This window comes from Mesoplodon bidens (assembly GCF_964165515.1).
Source record: "Mesoplodon bidens genome assembly, chromosome: 12".
Lineage (NCBI taxonomy): Eukaryota > Metazoa > Chordata > Mammalia > Artiodactyla > Ziphiidae > Mesoplodon > Mesoplodon bidens.
The window spans coordinates 75,424,729-75,446,821 of NC_138168.1; the positions used below are offsets into that span (position 1 = coordinate 75,424,729).

The 22,093-nt window shown below is 40.1% G+C and overlaps 1 protein-coding gene across 1 annotated transcript; it reads left to right on the forward strand.

Annotated features, from left to right (window-relative positions):
- Window positions 1-997: 997 nt before the first annotated feature.
- Window positions 998-20,887, forward strand: RAB32 (RAB32, member RAS oncogene family). The gene is made up of 3 exons (XM_081251082.1): window positions 998-1,504; window positions 15,768-16,045; window positions 20,385-20,887. The coding sequence occupies exons 1-3, from the start codon at window positions 1,255-1,257 to the stop codon at window positions 20,529-20,531; spliced, it is 675 nt and encodes a 224-aa protein (XP_081107208.1). The 5' UTR covers window positions 998-1,254; the 3' UTR covers window positions 20,532-20,887.
- Window positions 20,888-22,093: the final 1,206 nt, after the last annotated feature.

Genomic DNA, 22,093 nt, shown 5'->3' on the forward strand with positions numbered 1-22,093 from the left:
TATGTATGGAACAATATGCTGCACTTCTGGCAGTAATTGGAAGATTTCCTCTTTCCCCAAGCTGGAGATGTACTGGACGGGCTCTAGCTGAGTGAGCATAAAAGCCATAAGCTATTTGGCCATAAAACGTCCTTAGAGACATATGCACGATTTTTCAGTAGCTATTCTATTGAAGGTTTTACTCCCACCTTGACTTCTAAATTTTAAAACGCCTCCACTTCTGAAAAACATTTTTCAGTGATTGTCAGAGTGAGGACAGGGTGAGCAGCCGCTTTAGTTTATTTAAGGAAGCTACCAGAGGCTATCAGCTCCAGGTTTCTCTAAACCTTATGCAGGGCAGCCCTCCATTTTATAAACACGGCAGGAAACCTAAGGCTTCCTATCTTTCTTCTTCTAAATAAAAGTCCTCAATACTGTATTTCAGTCCATTCCTAGGATCTGTCTCAGAGTCTCTACCACCGGAACACTTAAGAAGGCTTTTGTGGTTTGCTGAGGAAGTAAAACAAGATCGTTTTGGAGACCTTGTGTCTTCTTCCTCAGACTCACTCCTTCGTTTATACAAAAGCGTTTTCAGTCCTTTGTCGAGTTCAGCGTCATCCGTCCACTCTTTTTATTTCTAAAGTGGGCCGCTGGAGATCAAAGACAATGATCTCCAGGTGTTAAACTCCCTCAGGGCCGAGCCAGGGAAGGAGGCTGATTCCCAGGCCCGCGCCTTCCAGGCTGGGGTCGGCCTCCTGGAAAACCACCTAGCGCCCCTCCGCGCTCTGCGCCGGGGGCGTTCACCGCCGGCCTCGGAGGCCTGACCTTGAACCGCCTGGGCTCACCCCGGCTCTGTGAACGCTCGCCGTCGGCCCCGGGTTCTCGGCTGCCCCGCGGCCAGCAGGGGGCGGCCGAGCTCAGCGCCGCCCCGAGGAAGGGACGCCCGGGGAGAGGAAGTTCCCCGAGTTCTGGGCCGGCCCGCCGTGAGCGCAGGCGGCGGCGGGTAGAGACCTCCTCACCCCGGCCTCCCTAGCCAGGCCAGCCCCCGGCCCTTCCCCCGCCCCTCGCGGGCTGCGAGCGGCGGCGGGTTCCGGGTCCTGTGACCGGTCAGGCGCTGCGGCAGCGCGGCGGGGAGGGCGGCCGGACTCGGGGAAGTTTCGACGCCCGGCGGGGGCTCCCAGGGCGCCGCGGGGAGGTCGCGGCCGGGCGGGGGCCCCGGCGCGGAGCCCGAGCTTGCCGAGAGCGGCCGTCTGGCTGAGCGAGGCCGGGGCGCTCATGGCGGGCGGCGGAGCCGGGGACCCGGGCCGGGGGGCGGCCGCCGCCACGGTGCCCGAGACCCGCGAGCACCTCTTCAAGGTGCTGGTCATCGGCGAACTTGGCGTGGGCAAGACCAGCATCATCAAGCGCTACGTCCACCAGCTCTTCTCCCAGCACTACCGGGCCACCATCGGGGTGGACTTCGCTCTCAAGGTCCTCAACTGGGACAGCAAGACGCTGGTGCGCCTGCAGCTGTGGGACATCGCGGGTAAGCGGGTGGCCCGAGCCGCGGACGCGCGGGGACCCCACGGCGGGCAGGAGGCGCCCGCCGGGTTTCCAGCCGTCGGGAGCCCGGGGCCGCTCGGCTGCTTTCGGCCTCCTTTCTGCTGTCTCTGTCCTCTGCCCGAACTCGCCTGCCCGTGTCAGTTTAGAAGAAAGGGACTAAACCACTTAGAAATAAATGCATGATGAGTAACCCTGGTTAGATGCCTCAGCTCAGTGTGTGGAGAGCTGTCATATTTTTAAGAGATGGAGGGGAGGCCCTGTGCTCTGGCGCTCTCACCCGACCAGAGGTGAGAAAGCCATGGGGGCTTTTCCCGAATTTTTAACTCTGAATCTTTTTTTTTTAACTTTATTTTTATTTCTTTAACATATTTATTGGAGTATAATTACTTTACAGTGGTGTGTTAGTTTCTGCTGTATAACAGAGTGAATCAGCTATACATATGTCCCTATATCTCTTCCCTCTTGTGTCTCCCTCCCTCCCACCCCTCTAGGTGGTCACAAAGCGCTGAGCTGATCTCCCTGTGCTATGCGGCTACTTCCCACTAGCTATCTACCTTACGTTTGGTAGTGTATATTTGTCCATGCCACTCTCTCACTTTGTCCCAGCTTACCCTTCCCCCTCCCCGTGTCCTCAAGTCCATTCTCTAGTAGGTCTGTGTCTTTATTCCCGTCTTACCCCCAGGTTTAACTCGGAATCTTGACAAGGAAGAGCGAAGGGAGGGGGCTGGCTCCTCTCATTCGCTTTAACGTTTCACAGGTGAGAACTGAGATTCAGAGTGGTTGAACGACTTGCCCTAAGTGACACAACCAAGACTAGAAACCAGGTTCCTTTTCGGAAGGTTTTTCATCACCCACCTTGGGTCTGAGACACTTCCTTGTGAGCGAAACCCCATTCTTCATATACCGTGCTCTCATCCCTGGGGCAGGCCACCCAGGCGAAGATTTGGGAAAGTTTCCCTTGAAAGCTCGTGTTCCTCTTCCCTCCCTAAACCAGCACCTAGCCCCACTCCTGCCTCCGCAGCCGCAATATATTATTTCCCTGGCATTTCCTCTCGGTTGTCATTTGGGAGCGTAATATCCCTGCTTGAGGGGTACATATTCTCCTTGCTGTCATGTATGAAAACTTGAACTCCAGCTGGTGTGGTGGGTGGGATGTGCACATTGAAAAAGACGTTAACTTTGGGAAAGTTTAAATATGGAAGAGTTACCCTGTTCGGTCATCATCCATGTTAAGGTCAGTCTGCGTTAGAGCGTTCGGATGGGAGCATGTTCAGGGTTGGAGAGACCGTCCATCAGCCTCCGCTTGCACAACAGAAGCCTGTAGGTGTGGGCACCCAACTGGTAGCGGAGTCAGGGACACAGGTCTGTCTGCTGGGTAGTGCTCTTGTCATCAGCTGCTTATGACATATGAGAAGGTATTGAAGAATTATAACTTACATGCTCATTTATTTAAGAACAGGCTTCTCTACTTCAGATATGAGAATAAATTGATGTATATCACCTCAGAGAAAGGGGGATAATCAGCCTTGGGCTCAGCTTTTTGTTGTTTTTGTTGGTTACAGAAAACCAAAAGTTCGTTTGAAAAGTCATCTTTTGAAGCCAGAGGCTTCTTTCGAAACACTTCCTGCTTTTTCGTAGAGCACTTATGAATAATAGTATTGCTTCTCGACAAAGTCATGGATTCTAAAGGTTGCCTTACCATGTGATAGTCATTCTGTAGGAATCTTCAGTGTAGCCATCAATTTCCATGAAGATGATTTTAAATCCCTGCCTAGGAGGATTGTTGACTTTGCCTTATTCTTCATGTAAAATAATGTGGTATTTAGCGATTAAATTATGCTTGGGTCCTACTGCAGGTAAATAAAAGATTTTTAAGGCACAGTTGTGTTTTTAAGCTTCAAGGAAAAAAGCTTATATTTGGAGACTTGGGAAAGCAAAAGCATGAGTAGGAGTTTTCTTCCTGGGTATCACCTCTTTTTTCACCCTTCTTGAAGAGGTCTATTTTGCCAGAAACGGGACATAGTCAGTCTTTACCAGACTCTGGTATATAGAGGCCTAGATGGAATATCCTTGCACTTTTGCCTAAATCCAAAGCTTGAGCTTTTCCAGGAAGGAAAGCAGACCTTTAAGATCTCCAAAAGGGATTCCATCCAGCAAGTACACACCAGCAATTATCAAGATTAGAGGTAAACTTATGAGATAATTGGAAATTATTAGGCTCATCTTTTTAATACGGTTTTCAATGTTAATATATAAGGAAACTAAGAGCAAAAATATTGTGGCTTTAACTTAAGGGTTAGGGAGCTACATCATTAACTAGGTTTGGTTTGAATATTTGAGCTACTAGTGAATCCTAGCACATACCATTTGAATTAAGTAGTAATGGTGTAATGAAGGCAAATTGAAGGTCACTCCAAAAAGTTCCCCATGGCTAAACATATTTGCCTTATGTAGTAACAAAGTTGAATCATATTTAATTCTCAAAGGAGGGAAATAGTCCTTGATGGCAAAATAGTAGGTGGAGCTGGCCACTTGATATGACTCACTTAAGGTGTGGTGTTATTACTATGTAGCGTTTTTGCTGTTGCTTTAGAGATGAGAAAGGTGCTAAAGAAATTATGTCAAGTCTCTATACTTGGAAGCTTTGGCAAATGTGAGAGGCAGGAGTTATCCAAATGTTTTCTGTAAATGTGGCCAGGCAGTTTAAGCTAAACTCTTCAAATTGAGAACCATAGTGACTCTTGGGTACAGGCCTCACAAATCCTTATTACATCAAATGAATGTAGCTTTAAAATATAGATGCAATTTAATATAATTTTTGTGTTAGGCAATTGCTGTCTTTTACTTCATATCTGCTTTAAGACTGCTGCTCAGTACATACTGAAATATACTAAAATAGTGAAGTCTTTGATAAGATTTTAAAGAGAGTTTACCTAATGCATACTGAATTAGGATGCAGCATCTGATCTTCCTTTTAACATGTATTATAGATGAATTAGTATTTGGCCCACTACTTATTATAAGCCTATTAGCAACTGTAGAATTTTCCAGGTAGGTTGAATGGCTGGTCTAGGCTAAATCTCTCTTTTTTCTTAAGTTTGTCCATTTAGATCTAATATAATATAATTCAGTCTTCATGTATTCATTGTTTTTGTAGAGGAGGCAGAATTTTATCCCTGCCCTCCTAGAGCTTTCAGCTGGGCCTGAGAATTAATGTAAGACAGATTAATAGCAGAAATTTATTTAATATAAGCTTTACGTGACACAGGAGCCTCTATAAGGAAAGGAAGACCCCAAAAAGTTTAACCTAGTATAAATGCTTTTATACTAGGTTGAACAATTGTAGAAAAATAACCAAACTCTATGGGAGGCTAAAGGAATATAAGAGTTATTTTAACAAGATCTGTTTCTATAGAATTCTCTCAGCTTGACTCCCCATCTCTGGTGATGAGAATGTTTCCTTCCTTCCAGTATAGGGAGGACATCTTTCACATGGGAGTTTTATCTCCCCATTTAAGGAAGAAGAAGGGGAGATTAGAGCACCCTTCGTGCACTTGCTGTTTTTCAAGTGCCTTTAGTTCAAATAATTCTTATGCCAAAGTGGCATTTTGGGGGGTGGGCTATTCTGCCACCCTTCACTTTTAAGGATCAAAATTTCTTTATAAAAATCTGAGTAATACACCTTTGGGCCAAAGAACAAATCAGGAACAATGTATTCTGAATTCATGTAAATATTGTTTACCAAAGCATAAAATGCATGCTTGGAAGACGTTATAAATTATATAAACCATAGTTAGATTCACTTTTGTTTTTTGATTCACATCTGAAAATAGAATGTTGATCCTGTCTTTCTTGTTCTCTCTTGCATATTGCCAATTACTATATCTAGTGATCTCTTCTTGTCTTCTTTGATAACCCTCCAACTCTTCATGAGCAAGAGTCTGGAATATTATCTCTGATGCTTTCTTGACCTTCAGAGTATCTGTCAGTCAGCGAGTATTAATATTCAAGTTTTTTTTCCCTAAATATGAAGAAGCAGTGCTTTGAGGAATTAGTCTCTGTTATTTGTAGTCTCTGTCTTAGTACTACAGTAACTGTCTTAGGGCTTATTGGGGGCCAGTTGCTTAATAACTCATTTAAAGGAATTAAAGAAAATCTTTATTACATCTGACCCATACAGTCTTGCCATCTTCAGCCTTATTCTGGCTCAATTTCTGTGCTGAATTACAAGCAAAGCCTACTGTCCCATTTTACATCTTCAAATCTTCCTCAGTTTGTTAGTCCTGACACACCTTTGGGTGCCCCAGTATGGACTGTACTTTCACAATTGCCCAGGCAGCAGGAGTTTCAACATAACAACATATTTGTGTTATTGCACATGAAAATTCCCCTGATAATGATAAGCCTGTTGCCTTTCCTCCTTTTGAATATGTTACTATTCTTAGTTGCCTCAATTAGTCCAAGTAAGCTAAAAGGTGCTCAGGTTAGAGGCAGAGACAGCCAAGTGCTGATAAGAAGTACTAAAATTTGACTTGGCTCCCAGCCATTTGCCTAATCATTCTATTGTTTGAACTGGATTATAGGCTTTCAGAGACCCCATGGTGTAAATACAGGGAGGTTTGGTAAGTTGACCAAGAAAACACAGGTAATCCACGGCACTGTACAGGGACAGGACTCATGTCTCTGTCAAATAGCACAGTGGATTTTTGGTTCACTGGATTCAAAACAGTACCATTAACTTTTCTCTAAATTTGCAAATGTTCTGGTCATCTCTATTTTAGAGCATGTGACTCATATTTGAATAATTACCATCTCTTTATGTCATCGATCCAGAATTTCCAGTTCTTATACTTAATTATGAAGCATACTGCTTCCAAAGCAGACACTTTTTGATTGGCTGCATCACTTTTTTTGGTACATTTTGAAAGACTGTTTCCAAACTGTGGACTTCTCTGAAGTTAACAAAGCTCTTTTATTGGTATATGGTTGCAGAGCACACCCTGGAAAAGCAAGGTAAGAATTACAGATATTTGTCTGGTCTACTCTCATCTCATGGATTGAGCCTGAATGCCATGCGTTATTCCAGGGCTGCAATGTTATTTTCAGATATATTTTAGGAGAAATTTGATCTGTCATGTATATGTTATCCTGACCTTCCAACTTTCTTAAGCTTTTGATATATAAATTTTAATGGTTCTTATTCCCTTTTAAATTGTACTCAAGATTCTGTTTTTATTCAAGTGTGATGAGACCAACACATCAGGAGACAATTGCCATTGAAAGAAATAGTTTGTTACTCATAGTTCCCAAGAGGAGGGACCATGCCACACCACGCAGGACCGTGTAGGGAAGCACCAGGGTCATTCAGGAGGCAGAAGGAGCTCGGAGAAAGCAAAGCAAGGGCTAGAGCCTTTACTGTGGTTTTTGAAGTAAGGAAATGACAAGGCAGTGTAGGCAGGCTGAGCAAGCTTAGGATTGGATAGTTTGAGAGACTACAGTTTGTTCTGGGCTATAGGGTTGGTCCCTAGTTGTCTAGTACCTGGCCATGGGGTGATTCAGGGCAGGAGGATTATGTCCTGGACTGCAGGAGCCTGGAAAAAGAAAGCGGGTAGAGGATAAGGACTCAGGATTGGTTGGTTTGCATATCGAAGACATGCTCTCAACAAGTTATTTGCTCTCTCTAAGAACTAGCTAACCCTAAGAGGGGCAGTCCCTCCCCTGGTCGGCAAGGCACCAAGATGTCAAAGCATCATAAAATATAGAAAATAAAAAACCTGATTAATACATATTTCTAAGCACTTATTAAAATAGATTGAGAGATGAGAGAAAGTCCTCTTCCAAAGAAGAAAACTTTGAAGGCCTTTGATTTGGAGGCCAAGAATAGCGTATCCTCAAAATAGTGAGGATTTCACATTTAATCAACACTTAAGTAATAGAGAGTGGGCTAAGTTGACAAGTTTAAGTTGTATTATGGTTGTAGAGCTCTTCTCTTGGATGGTGAAAAAAGTGCTGACATATGTGGGGAGATTTCTGAAGGGTGAGACAAAAGATCAAGAAAAAGTTGCTTTAGAATTCTACTCAATTATATTTTCAAAAGAGCTTTTTGCACTTTTTGCAATTGATGCTAGAAACATGTGATTTCTTCACTCTTATTTTGAGAGAGACAAACCGCATAAAAATAAATGGATAGCAGGGCTTTAGTTTAAGGCTCTCTGTTGGTCCTTCTAATTGACAGATGATCTTACATTCTCTTCTTCCCCATTCTTTTCACTCACTTCTACCCAGATATTTTCCTTAAGCATCTTCCGTAGTGATTTTTGATTGCTTTGAAGTTAAGCTAAATATATTGGGGTTTTTAGTGTGATTGTATGGGACCTCCTCCATCAGACTCATCTGAGGTGCTTAAAATGCAGATTCCTTAGCATCAGCTATAAGCAGAATTGGCTTCATCTGTCAAACATCCCCAAACATCATGGTTTAACAAGAGAGAAGTTAAGTCTCTCACCTACTAAGTCTGTAGTTGAGCAGTCCACGGCTGGTGAGCAGAACCATTCATTCTTCCTGGACCAAAGCTGACATTTCACCACTCAGCTATTCCGTGGCCACATTCTTCGTCTTTGTGGTCCAGTCAAACGCACATGCCTTGCTGCAAGGGCAGCTAGAAAACCAGGGCTTTTTCTGTTTGTTTTTAAATTGGACACATTGCTTTCCCAAATAAAATTCTGTGAGGGGATATTGGAGAGGCAACTAGCAATCCTCCATGCTTACCAAATCAGAATTCCTAGAGGTAGGGCTTGGAAATGTGTAATTTGCCAAGCACCATGGGTCGTCTGATTTATACTGAAGTTGAGAACACTTGTTCTGTCTTGTCTCTGCTGCAAGCTGCCAACAGACTTACCCTCCCACTGCGCTCCACGGAACAAGCCTGCTGTTCCCCGGGCTCCTTCACACTCACCTTCCCTGACCCTTAAGTTCCTGTCTGTTTCATATCACCTGCTCCTTATCTGTGTGGCTCTCAAGAGGTGATGTCAGGAGACAAGAGAAATTACAGGACAGAGGTGGTACATGTCTTGCTCTCATTTAATGCTTAAGAAAGGAAGAAGCCAATACCTCAAACTTCTAAAAACTATTATGACTTTGGACACAAACCAAAAAGATATTTTGATTTTTTTCCTTCCTTTAAATCGATTAAAGTCAGGTGTTATTTTCATAGTCACCACAGACGATGTAAATAGTTGAATAAAAACAGACCTTACACTGTGCCCTAAATACCACAGAAGGCTGCTCATTTCAAATTAGCAAAAAGAAACATCCAGACTCTGAACTGGCATGTATTGCGGAATAGGTAATTTGAAGACTACTTAGTGACACTGCTACCATCTCAAAAGGAGCTTGTTTTCCTTTTAGTTTAGGGATTTAAAAAGTTTTTCTTTATTCAGTTTTGTTACTCTTTTGCTCGACAGAAGGTGGTATGAGCAAAAATGGTGCTTTGTACATGATTTAAATGGCAGCTTTGCCTCTTCCCCTATAAAGCTTATCTTTCCAAGTGGAAATATATTTCCAAATGTAAGAATAGAATCCCAGAGTTAGGAAATTTTGGTATTTGACCCTCTCACATAATAACAGTTAACATTTATTAAAAGCTGTTCTATAGTCACTGTTATTCAATTTACTTTTATTCTCATTTATACTTATGATAATCTGGAGAAATTAGAATGATTCTCAGTTTACAGTTGAGTAAACGGAAACTCGGGAAGATTAAGGGATTTTCCTAAGGTCTGTACACCTGTAACTTGCAGAGTTAGGGCATGGATCCAGATATTTTTTCATTCCAAAGGTTTCATTGTCATGTTATATTATCTCCCTCTCATCTACACATGATAAAAAGGAAAACCAGACAAATGAATGGGATTGTAAAATCATGTGACTCCTTTTAGCTTCTTCATGGTACAATATTAAAATATGAAATTCAGTACATATCAAATCCAAACTCATATGGTGCTAATTTGATGCATTAGCTTTTAGACTTGTTTTATCTGTGGAGAATACAGCCACTTGTTTTATGGAAAATTGCATAAGCCAGTGGGGGGAAAATGGGCAGCTAGCAATATGGTCTCTTTTTAGTTACATTGTTTTATTGGTCAGTATTATGGTAGTTCTTTAATGTAAGAAAGTGTTTTTTTTCTTCTAACAATACCTATAGTTTTAGCATGTTAACTATTTAAGTGTAATGCTGGGGCACATTTATAAGGGCTTTATAAAGTAGTAGTATAATGAGTTATTAACTAGATGCCCTAAAAATAACAAAAACCTATGTGACTACAAATTGTAACCTCTTACATATAAAACCCAAGACCCATTATGACATCACATTATTACCTGTATCAAGCTATAAAAATTTTTAGTGGATAGATAATTATCCTTCTAGAACCAATGACTGGACTTAAATTAAATTTTGACTGGGTCTTGATCTATTACCCACCACCCACACAGCTTGTTAGAAGCGCTTCATCTCTGAAATGCACACTGAATTTTAAGGATTTGTTTTTAAAGGACTTTATATGCACTGACTAGAAACTATACATTTTCTCCCAATCACCTTGAGCAAGAATATGTAGCTCAATAATTCTTAGTGGGTGGGAAAAGATAAGCATTTATACTTGAAAAGCTAAGCACTAATTGTCCTGTTGCTCAGATTTATTTTTCATTGTGTAATTTATATTTTGAGTTTCAAATAACATTAAGAGACATTTAGATTATTTATCAAATGGGGGCATGAACATAAAATATTGAGACAAACATTAAAAAAATAAAAGCAGTGATTAAAATCATAAGAGAAAGCATCTCTGGCATGTGTTTCTGATAGCAGTTCAAAACACAGTACTTGCCTTTTCAAATCAGAGAGGAAATACTTCCCTTTTGAAAATTTGCATGCGCTATAAAGAGATAAGGCACACTGTTTTGTGGTTTTTTTTCCCTTGACTGGAATATGTATTCCTGGAAATGTATTAAATTATCTCAACTCCTTTTCAAAGCCATTAGTGTTGGATACTCCAAATATTAGATAAGCATTTTAATCCTTTTGCCAGTATATATACCTTACAGGTCATCCATTTCAGTATGTACAAAGTTGTGCATTTTTAAATGTCTTCGAGCCTAGATGACTAGCACTGTGCTCTTTTTTTCCCTTTCTCATTGCCAAGATATCTAGCTATAATCAGGGTTTCTTCTTCTAGAGAAGGAAGTAACACATCCTTTTAAAGGATAACGCATTTCAGAGCTATTTGGAATATTCACGCAATGTGTCCACAGCAGTATGGATGAAAAACCCTGTCCCTAGCATCAGCATAAGTAATGCAGTCAGCAGTGGGGCACTTCCTTACCTGCTGTGGTAAAGCACTAGGGGACATAGAGCAAGGTTGTAACTTTTGTAGCAGGGCTGTGCTGCCCTTAAGGAAGGTCACTCCCAGGCTCATCGTACCTTGGATCTATTTGGAAACACAGGGCCATGTGGAGCAATATATACTCCAGGAAATACTTGGGTAACAGATCAGACAGTACATTTGATAACAAGTCAACCTAAGAAATTTGAGTAATGTCATCTCCCTGGGATTTTATTTTCTCATCTATAAAATAAGAGAGGTTGTACTAGATGATCTGGAGTGTCATCTTCCAGTTACAGTATTGTCCGTTACAGTGTTTTGTCAGGAAAGCATAAAGTGGTCCCTCTCGTTCCTGTAAGAGAAGATTACAGCTCTGGTCACAGAAGGTGGTGTCGCTTGGCATTCTCCCCACCCTGTCTGAACTACTTCTACAGACCTAGTGAGAGGGGGGTCTCCCAGGTTTTGCTGAGTTTCCATATTGCTATACGCTTTAACTCTATACACACACGCCATGAAACAAAACACGTGCAGCTGTCTTTACATTTAATAACTCTAGACTTTCCCTTCTACATGGCAGAAATCTCCTGCTTTTATATATGTATTTGCGGAAAGTAGAATCCTAGAATAATAAAGATTTCTCAGGCTAAACTTAAAATGGTTGATTGGCTGTCCCCTCAGAGTATTTTTTATTTTCTTTTCTAAAATTAAAAAAAAAAGAAATCTAAGAGTCTATGGAATTCTAATGCAATTCTAGTTTGGATGTGAAAGTCTTTCCCATTAGTTTGATCCTTAGCCCTTCTTTGAATCTAGGAAGGGCTGACTTCTGATGTGCGGTGAAAGGGGAAGTAGGAGAATTTGCGTTTCTCCTGGTGATGACTCAGAGCTACTGGGAAACTGCCTCGAGCAGTTAACATGGCTTTGACTAGGCTGGCCACCCCCATGGGCGTGCAACCTGAAAGTCACAGCATGGAAATAAAGTTTATGAAGATACTATATTTTCATGATGAGTTAGCATTTGAATGGCATTTCTTGATAATGTATCTTTCAAAAAAGACTCGCTTACCTCAATGAATAACATCCCCTTGTTTGATACCATAATATGCTCTTTGTATCCCTGATTATACCCAACACATCATGGTATCATTTTGTCTGTTTCCTCAAATAGACTGTGAGATCCTTAAGGTCATATTCACTGTTTCATTGTTTTCATCAGTGTCTAGCACAGTGCCTGGTACATAGGAGGAACCTAATACATATTTTCTAGTTGAGATCAGATCTAGATAGAAGAGATAAAAAGATAATTGGGAGCTGTACCAGCCAAGATAGACTAGGTTATGTTGGGGGGTCAACAACATTAAAATAATTATTTCTCGTGCTTTTTACTTGTCCACAGTGGGGAACAGTGGTGGGAGGGATGGTGAGGAACGTGAGATGATTTTTCATTGGAGCCACTTGAAGACCCAGGCTAACAGAGGCCCTACCATCTCAAAATTGGGGTTCAGCCTTGCTGCTGCAGGACAAGTGATTCTGCTGGGAAGCAACACTTCTGTTCACATTTCATCGGCCAGGACTAGTCCACGGGCACAGCTGATTTAGTGGGAGCAGAACAGTGAGCTCCTCCGTGTGTTTAGAAGTGGAGGAGGACGGAATATTCATGAACATCAGTTTTGTTTTCCACTGGAATCCTTTGTTTTAGACAATAATAAAGGAATAGCTAAAATTACCCAAAGATACAGGATGCAACTCATACTCTAGTAGCAAAGTTTACTTTACTTCCCAGTTTAACAACTGAAAGAGCTTAGCAAATCTGTGCATTTAAACCTTTAAAACAGCATAGTTAAATCTAGGTTTCACCTTGTTAGGTTTTTGGAGAAAAACCTTTAATTTTATGTTAAGATTATTATTTTAAATGAATTCATCTTATCTTCTCCACTCCCTACTTAATTTTTTACTTGTTTTTACCAGTTCGAGAATATTTCTGAAGCATTAATGGATTACTTTTGAATTTTAAAAAAGAGATTATGAACTTGGTAGAATAGGAAATATATTTTTTTATTCTTTTGAAGAATAAGCTAAATGCATGGACTTGGCCTTGTGATGCTGGGTCATTTACATTTGATCCCCATTGCTGTCTAGATTTGGTGATTGCAGAATCTTTAGAAAATCATTTTAGCATTAAATTTATAATATAGAAACCTAAAACATCAGAAGTGGGAGCTGGCTGGGACTTTGATGACCCCTAAAGATCTCTAAAGACAATTGGCTGATTTAGGCAGAGAAAGTTATTTCCTGGGGTAACTTGACTGTTGGGTGCTTGCTATTTGATTCTGTAGTACAGTTGTGCTTTTCTCAAGCTCATTTTCCTCTGCGAGCTGTTTTCACCACTACAAGGTACAACACATAACTAGCTAATAGTTTAAGGCTTTGCCATGTGTAAACAGCACCATTTACAAAAGGATACTCAGGCTTTCATCGTGCAGTACATTTATTGAGCACTTAATGGTAATGCTTAGCTAATAGTTATTCAGTGTTTACTATGACCTGGCTTTTTACACTCTTTGAACTTGAAGTATAACCTACATGCAGAGACCTTAAGTGTATACCTTCATGAATTTTTATATACCACTTCTAGTTCAAGGTATAGACTGTTCCTAACACCTTAGAACAGAAATCATTACTTTTTTTCTGTAAACTTCCTGATAGCAATTATTCTAGGTTTTGTGAGCCATTTACTATCTGTTGAAACTACACAACTCTGCCATTATAGAGTAAAAACAGGCGTATAATACATGAACGGATGAGGATGGCTATTCTCTAGAATTTTATTTAGCTGGATTTGGCCATGAGCTATAGTTTGCCAAACTCAGCCCTAAAAAAATCCCAGGCAGGCATTTTACATCTAACCCTTCCAGTGACCATATGAGGTAGGTATTATTTTTTATAACTTTATTGTTGTATAGTTAACATACAATACACTGTACAATTTTATAAGTTTTGACATATGTATACCCTTTTGAAACATCACTATAATCAAGATTGCAAATATTTTCATCACCTGAAAGCTATTTGCTCTAGCTCGTTTGTAATCCATCCTCCTGCCTTGCCCAAGGCAATCATTGGTCTGCTTTCTCTTACTGTATCACTATAGTTTCTGATTTTTTAGAATTTGATATAAAGGGACTCATAGTATTACCTGTTCTCTCCTTGGTCTGGCTTTTCTGACTCAGCATAATTATTTTGAGATTCACCCATGTTGTTACTTGTATCCATAGTTCCTTTCCTTTCTATTGTTGAGTTGTATTCCATTGTATGGATATACCATAATCTATTCATTAGTATGTAAATAGACATTTGGGTTGCTTCCAGTTTGGGGCTATTAAAAATAAAGCTGCTATGAGCATTCATGAACATGCCTTTTTATAGACATGTGTTTTCATTTTGTTTGCAAATACCTAGGAATGGAATGGGTTTGTTGTACGGTAGGTATATGTTTACATTTTTAAGAAAGTATCAAATTGTTTCCCAACATGGTTGTACTATTTTAAAGTATTATTCTTACCAGCAGTATATGAGAGCTCCAGTTGTTCCACATCTTCACCAACACTTGGTATAGTCATACTTTTTAATTATAGCCATTGTTGTGGGTATAAAGGATCAGCTCATTGTGGTTTAAATTTGCATTTTCCCAATGGTTAATAATTTTGAGCATCATTTCTTATGCTTATTTATCATCATATAAATTCTTTGGTAAACTGTTCCAATCTTTTGCTTACTTTATTAAATTCTTTTAATCTTACTTTGGAGTTTTGAGAGCTCTTTATATTCTGGGTACAAATTTTTTTAATCAGATATAGGATCTGTATTTTTTTTCTCCCAGTTTGTGCCTTTACTTTTCATTTGCTTAACAGTGTAATTGGCACTGTTTTGATTTGTCACATATGATGATGTTAGAAAGCACACCCTCTGCTGCTGAGACTGTCAGGGAGCTTCGAATCCTGGCTCTGAAACCTAAGGAAATGGATATTCTAAGCCACAAGGTCTTCCTCAAAAATGCCTTGCCACATACATTTCTGGTTTTCTTATGTTTTAACAAGAAAGTTAATATGAATACAGACTTGAATATGCTTTAGCATGGTTGGTAAAAAGAAATATTTGAAGGGATTTATAGGTGATTCTATGAACAAAACAAAAACCAAAGCCACCAGAGCTTAATAGCTCTTTATAACTGCTGGATTTCTGTACGTTTACTAGTTTGGCACCCCACCCTCTATTCTAAATTAAAGGGGAAAACCATAAAATAGGGGGGTTGCATGTCTGCCTTCTTAGAGGAGAGCAGGCTTGCATTTTGAGTCAAAAGCGGGTTTGGCTGGAGATGTGAAGGAAAGAGGAGTTAAGAACATGAGTTCCTTTATCTCATGTTCAGTCCTGATCTTTTTGACTAGCATTTTACCCACCACACTTATCTCCTTCCTGCAAGTCTTATTTTCTTCTATTCTTGTCTCTTCCCTCCACTCCCAGCTTTCTCTTTTCCTTTAGTGCCTCTCTTCTCTTAGACCAAGAAGAGTGGAGGGGGAAATGGTGGACTCTGTAGCTTTACGAACTGTCATCTCGGTGTTTATGGAGAATGTGGGGTACATGCCCAGAACATAAAACTGGGTAACTGTGTACTCGGACCACATGATCAGCTGCTTCTGCTTTGTGGTTCGTGGTTCTGTGTGTATGTCCTCAATCCTACCAGTTTATGGTGCTATGGAATGACAGATATGTATTTATGGCATTATTCTTAGGGTCAAAAGGATTATAAATAAATATCGCCTCTGTCCGGAGTATAAGTTTTTAATCTCTTATTATACTTATTTCTAGGACAGGAACGGTTTGGCAACATGACCCGAGTGTATTACAAAGAAGCTGTTGGTGCTTTTGTTGTCTTTGATATATCGAGAGGTTCCACGTTTGAAGCCGTTTTAAAATGGAAAAATGATCTGGATAGTAAAGTCCATCTTCCAAACGGCAACCCTATTCCTGCTGTCCTCTTAGCTAACAAATGTGACCAGAAGAAAGACAGTGGCCAGAATACTCCCCAGATGGACCAGTTTTGCAAAGAACATGGCTTCACTGGATGGTTTGAAACCTCTGCAAAGGTGAGGTCTGCTGTGCGTTTGTTATCTGCTCTGCTGTTAATTCGTAAATCTGACGTGTAACTTTAAAGTATTTAGATGGATTTACCTGAGTGGTTTTTGGAAACCTAGTAAAAGGTGAAGCGTAGCATGGATATGTTATAGCTTCTTTCACTCAGCAGCAAGAATGCTTTCAGAATTGGCTAGTGGAGAGGTGAATAGAAGGGCAGATTTTACATTAAAATAAAAATGACTATTATTAGAGCAAAGAACAAATGACATTTTCTGTGAGTTTGAGTCCTTAAATGAAGTACTTTTCATGTACCTGGGATTTGTGGGGCATGAGGTATATTGTCAAGCACAACTATTTTTGACTTTTATAGAAGGCTTAATAAAACTTAGGGACATAGTTGTCCCTAGTGAAGATGTAAGTCATGTGCAGGACTAACAGACATTGAAAAGGTCAGAGAGAAAATGTATTCAGATGATGTTTGAAGAGTTTTAGATCAAATGTGTAGGAAAACTTGAACAAGAGGAAATTATCAACATTTGTGACATACTTCTTCATGAATAGTAGAGTGAGAATTTTTTCTTTCAGCCATTATGGGAAGCAGGATAAAATGTTTTTTGAAGAAAAACAAAAACACGTTGGCTGTTGAAAATCTTAACAGTCTAAATATACACGAAAGCAAAGGTGACAATACCAAGCACAGAATATTGTGCTGGAGGGGGTTTATGTGCATTGGACGTTTCACTTTAGAGGTCCAATAACAGTCAGACATGAGAGGATGATGAATTATTAGCAAAATTCTGTGATGGCAAACTCAAAACCATGAATTTGATATAATCTTAACACAGTTCCAGCTTTTAGTATGCCTTCTGTGAATTTCTTGTATGTATCCAAAAAAAATGCATTGTTTCTCCAAATAACCTACTTACTTATTACCAGGTTACTTTTAGCTTTACCAGAAACCCATCCTAAAAGTGGAAGATTATTTGCTGCCACTGGTGATCAGAATAATGAAAGCAAAGCTATGGGAGACTACACAAAAAGTGCTCTGAAAATATTGTGATGGTGGGGTCATTGGAAAAAATAGTGTCTGCTGAAGACAGAAGTGTTTACTCCTAAGCTAAAGGCTATTTGTTTAAACAAATATATTCTAGTATCTTAAATTTAGTTTCATAAATAAAAAGTAGTAGTGGAAGAGAGATGAAGACCAGAGTTGCTGCATGAGCACTTAGCCAAACAGGAAGGAAGAGATTGCAGAAGGCAAGGCTTTTTATAGAGGCACTTGTTTTGGAAGCCATGCCCTCTGTCTGCTCTCTGCATCTGTGGGGATTTGCTTTACTTCCCAGCTTTGTTAGAAAAAAATTAGTGGTATGTGTAAGTGTTTATTAGAGCATGAGATTTGGTGGAGAAGATGAATATATTACAGATAAAATTTCCTCTTCTGGTTTTATTTGAATTAATCATTCAGGTAATAAATCTGAATTTCTCCCCAGAGTCTAGAAGGAAGATTCATAAACTATAGTATCATGTGGCCTGTCACCTGAGACTGTATAAGTCATCAGCTTCATGATATCTATGGACAGGGTTACACGTAAAGGTGAAAAGAAAAACATTCATATGTTCTGTGCCTTCCTACAAATATATTAGAAACAGCTTCTGCAAAATTTCCTTAGTGGTAAACCAGGAGTATTTCAAAAGAGTAACAGTAATATAAAATTTTTGTTAAAAATTTTAGTCAAGGCTTAAAGTACTGCCCAAGTGTCACTAATAACTATGCTTCTGAGCTGGCCAGCAGCTAACTTCAAATCTGATTTCTGCTAGAATACCAGTGATCTGAATTCTGATACAAACACAGCCAAAAGGCCAAGTTTGAATTCATGGGCTTCATTTTTTCACCTTTATGGAAAATAATGGATTTCCAATATGAGAATGTGTGACCAATTACAATGTGGGACTTTCTGTTCCTAATCAATAACAATTAAATGCAGTGAGAGAACATTATAATGATTTGGTATAATGGGGATGGTGGGGACTGAGGGACATTTGGGCCTTCAAAGATCAATACTTTAATTGAAGTTAATGCTTATCTTCGGAGTGGAGGTAAGAAAAAGCTTGTGTTGGTGCTAGAAAAGATACCTGAATAAATAGCAGAGGTCTTGCAGAGTTCTCACTGTCTGAGAAAGGTATAACGAATAAGGGAGAAGGCTAGAATGAACCTCGTGGTATTGGATTTGAATTGGAAAAGTCAACATATATGTATATATATACACACACACATATATAAATTCTGTATTCATGTGTATATGTGTGTGCGTATACACACACATGCACATACATGTACACATGCATATGTGTGTAAACAGATAAACGTAGAAGCAGGTACCAGTATGTGTATGGATACATACATATTCACTAGGTGTGTCTGCTGAAGAGGATTCAAAGCAATGACAGTACAGAACCAGTGAGCTTTGCAAGTCCTTAGCATTTGGTTTCTAAAGACGGTTATCCAATAAAAAGAACGGAGTCTCCCTGGAGAAATGACTGATTTCAGGACTAGTAGGACAAGGAACGTAAAGATGTGCCTGAGATATTTTGTGGCGCCGGAAGCTAAGGAAACGCTCACCAAGTGACGGAGATGTGCCAGAAAGACACAGGAGCCTGCTTGTGGGAGCTCCAAAACCTAAGACAATTTGAGCAACAAAATAAATAATTATTGTGATGGACTTAATACACAGAATAAAATAATAATCCGTGATATGAATAAACAAATGAATAAATGGGAGAGAAGAGAAAGCTCTTCCTAACAGTAGAACTCCAAATCATAAATGGAGAAGGAATGGTGGAAATAGAAAGTCACCATTAAACACACAGTAATAATTGTTCTAGGGAAAAATTAATTGATGCCAAAATGAGTAGGGCAAGGTATGGTGAAAAACAGGATATTTACATATTTGTACTAACTGAGTACAAAGTGAAAAATAGTAACTTTTCAGTGGAGAAGCCTGGCAGACATGACTTCAAGCAAGTATGCCTCCTCATACACTGAAGAGGGCACACCATGTATGTCTTATTCCTGCCAACAATGCGTGACTTGAATTTAATAATAAGGAAACGTCAGACAGATCCAAACTGAGGGATAGTCTCTGGCCAGTACTCTCCAAGAGTGTCAAGGTCATGAAAGGCAAGGAGACTGAGGACCTGTTCCAGATTCAAGGAGACCAAGGGGACAGATCGCAAAATACAGCTGCTCACCTGCATCAGAAACAGGACAGTGAGACAGCTGATGAAATTCGAACAAGGTTGATAGAGTAATGCTGGCACAGGACTGTCATCTAATTTCTTGATTTTGATAGTTATACTCTGCTTACCTAAGATGTTAATGTCTGAGGAATATGGGTGAAGAGTATATAGGAATTTTTACTACTTTTACAATGTTTCTGTAAATCTGAAATTATTTTAAAAGGAAAAGTTAAATACTTTTAAAAAGAAGCACAGTTTTTGCTATATGTTACATATCATATATTTAATGACAGCTTATGAACCAGTCACACAAATGTTGTGATAGCTGGTGATTCCTTAGAGCATCCTTAACGGATCACACCCACAACATTGTTTCAGCTCAGTTTATACATGTCAACTAAAAGTCATAATTTGTACTCGGAGATGGGCAAGCGCCATGTTGCATTTATCATATTTTAATGTGGTTTGAGCCCTTCAGCATTTTTTTTTCACAATGTATCCTGAATACTTGAAGTAGATGTTCAAGGGCAGATTTTTGATTTTGTTTTTATCTCTGTGCTTTCACTTATGTGGCTGGCAACCTATAGGAGGATGAAGACTCATTTACCATGGAGACAGTTCATTGAACCTCAGTGGCAAAAGTTTAAAACATTAAAAAACAGACCATCAGGGCTTCCCTGGTGGCGCAGTGGTTGAGAGTCCGCCTGCCGATGCAGGGGACATGGGTTCGTGCCCCGATCCGGGAAGATCCCACATTCCGGAGAGTGGCTGGGCCCGTGAGCCATGGCCGGTGAGCCTGCGCGTCTGGAGCCTGTGCTCCGCAGAGGGAGAGGCCACAGCAGTGAGAGGCCCGCGTACCACAAAAAAAAAAAAAAAAAAAAAAAAAAAAAAAACATCAGAAAGAGTGATCCTTTGTAAAAAGAAGAGTGTCTCAGTCACATTACTCAGTAGCATTGAACTCTTAGCAAACACTTCAGTATTGGAGCAGGAGGTGGAGCTGGCGTACTTATAATGCCCCCTCCGACAAACTTTCCTAGTTCCTGGTAATACTCTAATGCCTTCCTCTAAGAATATTGATAGTGAGAATTGATCCTGGTTGTTTCTGCACTACAGGATAACATAAACATAGATGAAGCATCCCGGTTCCTAGTGGAGAACATTCTTGCCAACCACCAAAGCTTCCCTAATGAAGAAAACGACGGCAGAATTAAACTGGATGAGGAGACCGTGAAAAAAGAGAACAAATCCCAGTGTTGCTGACTCAGCATCTGCTTCTCTCCTGCGGATGCAGCCTGATTCGGTTGGAAGCAAATTCCTGAGACTGGATCATGGATGGTGGATATGCTGCTCTGTGAATCTTCAGGGCTGTGCCTTAAAACAACAAGGATGGCACCCCTGGGAGCCTGTGACGAAAGGGGACACTGGTGAAGGAGTCCCGTTGCCCCTTCACCTGTGAACACTTAGGCTTCTGTTGTTGTTGCCATCATATTCAGGATAATGTTTATGTCCTTTTTAACATCTTTTAAAATGACAGTTCTTCAGGATTTGTTAAGACTTGGAAGTTGTGGCTTTCAGTGTGAACACTGTGCTGGTAATAAACTTTCCCTGCAGCCTCACTGTGGTTTCATGAGTCTGTGTTTTTGTCTCCCGTATCCCATCCTCAAGTTCGAGGGAGGCTTTTAGACCCTTTTAGCCACAGAAAGCTGGAAGTTTTTGTTTAGCAATTTATTTTTCTAGTCAAAGCTTTGGTACTTCATGTAAAATTGTTATCCTTAAATATTGTAATTTAGGGCTTCCCTGGTGGCGCAGTGGTTGAGAGTCCGCCTGCCGATGCAGGGGACACGGGTTCGTGTCCCGGTCTGGGAAGATCCCACATGCTGCGGAGCGGCTGGGCCCGTGAGCCATGGCTGCTGAGCCTGCGTGTCCGGATCCTGTGCTCCGCAACAGGAGAGGCCACAGCAGTGAGAGGCCCACGTACCACACACACACACACACACACACACACACACACAAAAAAAAAAAATATATATATATATATATATATATATAGTAATTTAACTAGTCCTGGCTAGTGTGACATGTGGTTATTCCCCTTAACTACATTAAAATCCCCTTCCTAATGACTCAGGAAGCACTCACACCACACTGGTACTCTGATCTGGTTGGTACCAGTTGGAAACAATATGAATGAACATCTTTTCTCTCCCTAGTCCGTTCTCTCCTTTCTTCTTCCTGTGTGTTTGTTTATAACTAAGAGCCTGATAGATATTACCGTTGCAGTTGTAACTAGCCTTTTCAAATCTGTAATAATAATGGTTAAGGAGAGAATTTATTTCAAAACATATACAATGAAATCGAGATTTCTATAGGAGGCATTGTGAAAGAAATTAGGTCATGTGTGGTTTTATACAAAGTTTTGAACATTTAAAGTATAGTACATGAGAAACAAAGCAGGCTCACAATATTTGTATTGTCATTTAACCCAATTAAGGACAAGAATAAATATTTTGACTGCCACTTTTGTTTTGAATTCATGTAGTTCTAGAAAGGTGATATGGGCATACTTTTCTGCCTTAGAAAAATCTGTGTCTTTTCACTTTTGCCTTTTATTTTTAAGGGGGTTAATGATATCATGTGAAAGGTCCAACTTATCCCTTTCAAAGGAAATTTAAAAGTATTTGTGACATACCAAAGACAATGCAAAATGAGGTCTTGTACATTAAGTATGAACTTGGATAGGAAATATCTGTACATTTATTGAGCAGGGGGAAAAAAAGACTAGAAATCCTATTAATTAAAAAAAAAAGAAGACTAGCAAATTG

What these genes read in the sequence shown, in the direction of transcription:
- RAB32 (XM_081251082.1), top strand. Translation starts at nt 1,255, where the DNA reads ATGGCGGGCGGCGGAGCCGGGGACCCGGGCCGGGGGGCGGCCGCCGCC. An exon ending in GCAGCTGTGGGACATCGCGG is followed by an intron (nt 1,505 to 15,767) that starts GTAAGCGGGTGG and finishes ACTTATTTCTAG; the next exon opens with GACAGGAACGGTTTGGCAAC. An exon ending in GGTTTGAAACCTCTGCAAAG is followed by an intron (nt 16,046 to 20,384) that starts GTGAGGTCTGCT and finishes TCTGCACTACAG; the next exon opens with GATAACATAAACATAGATGA.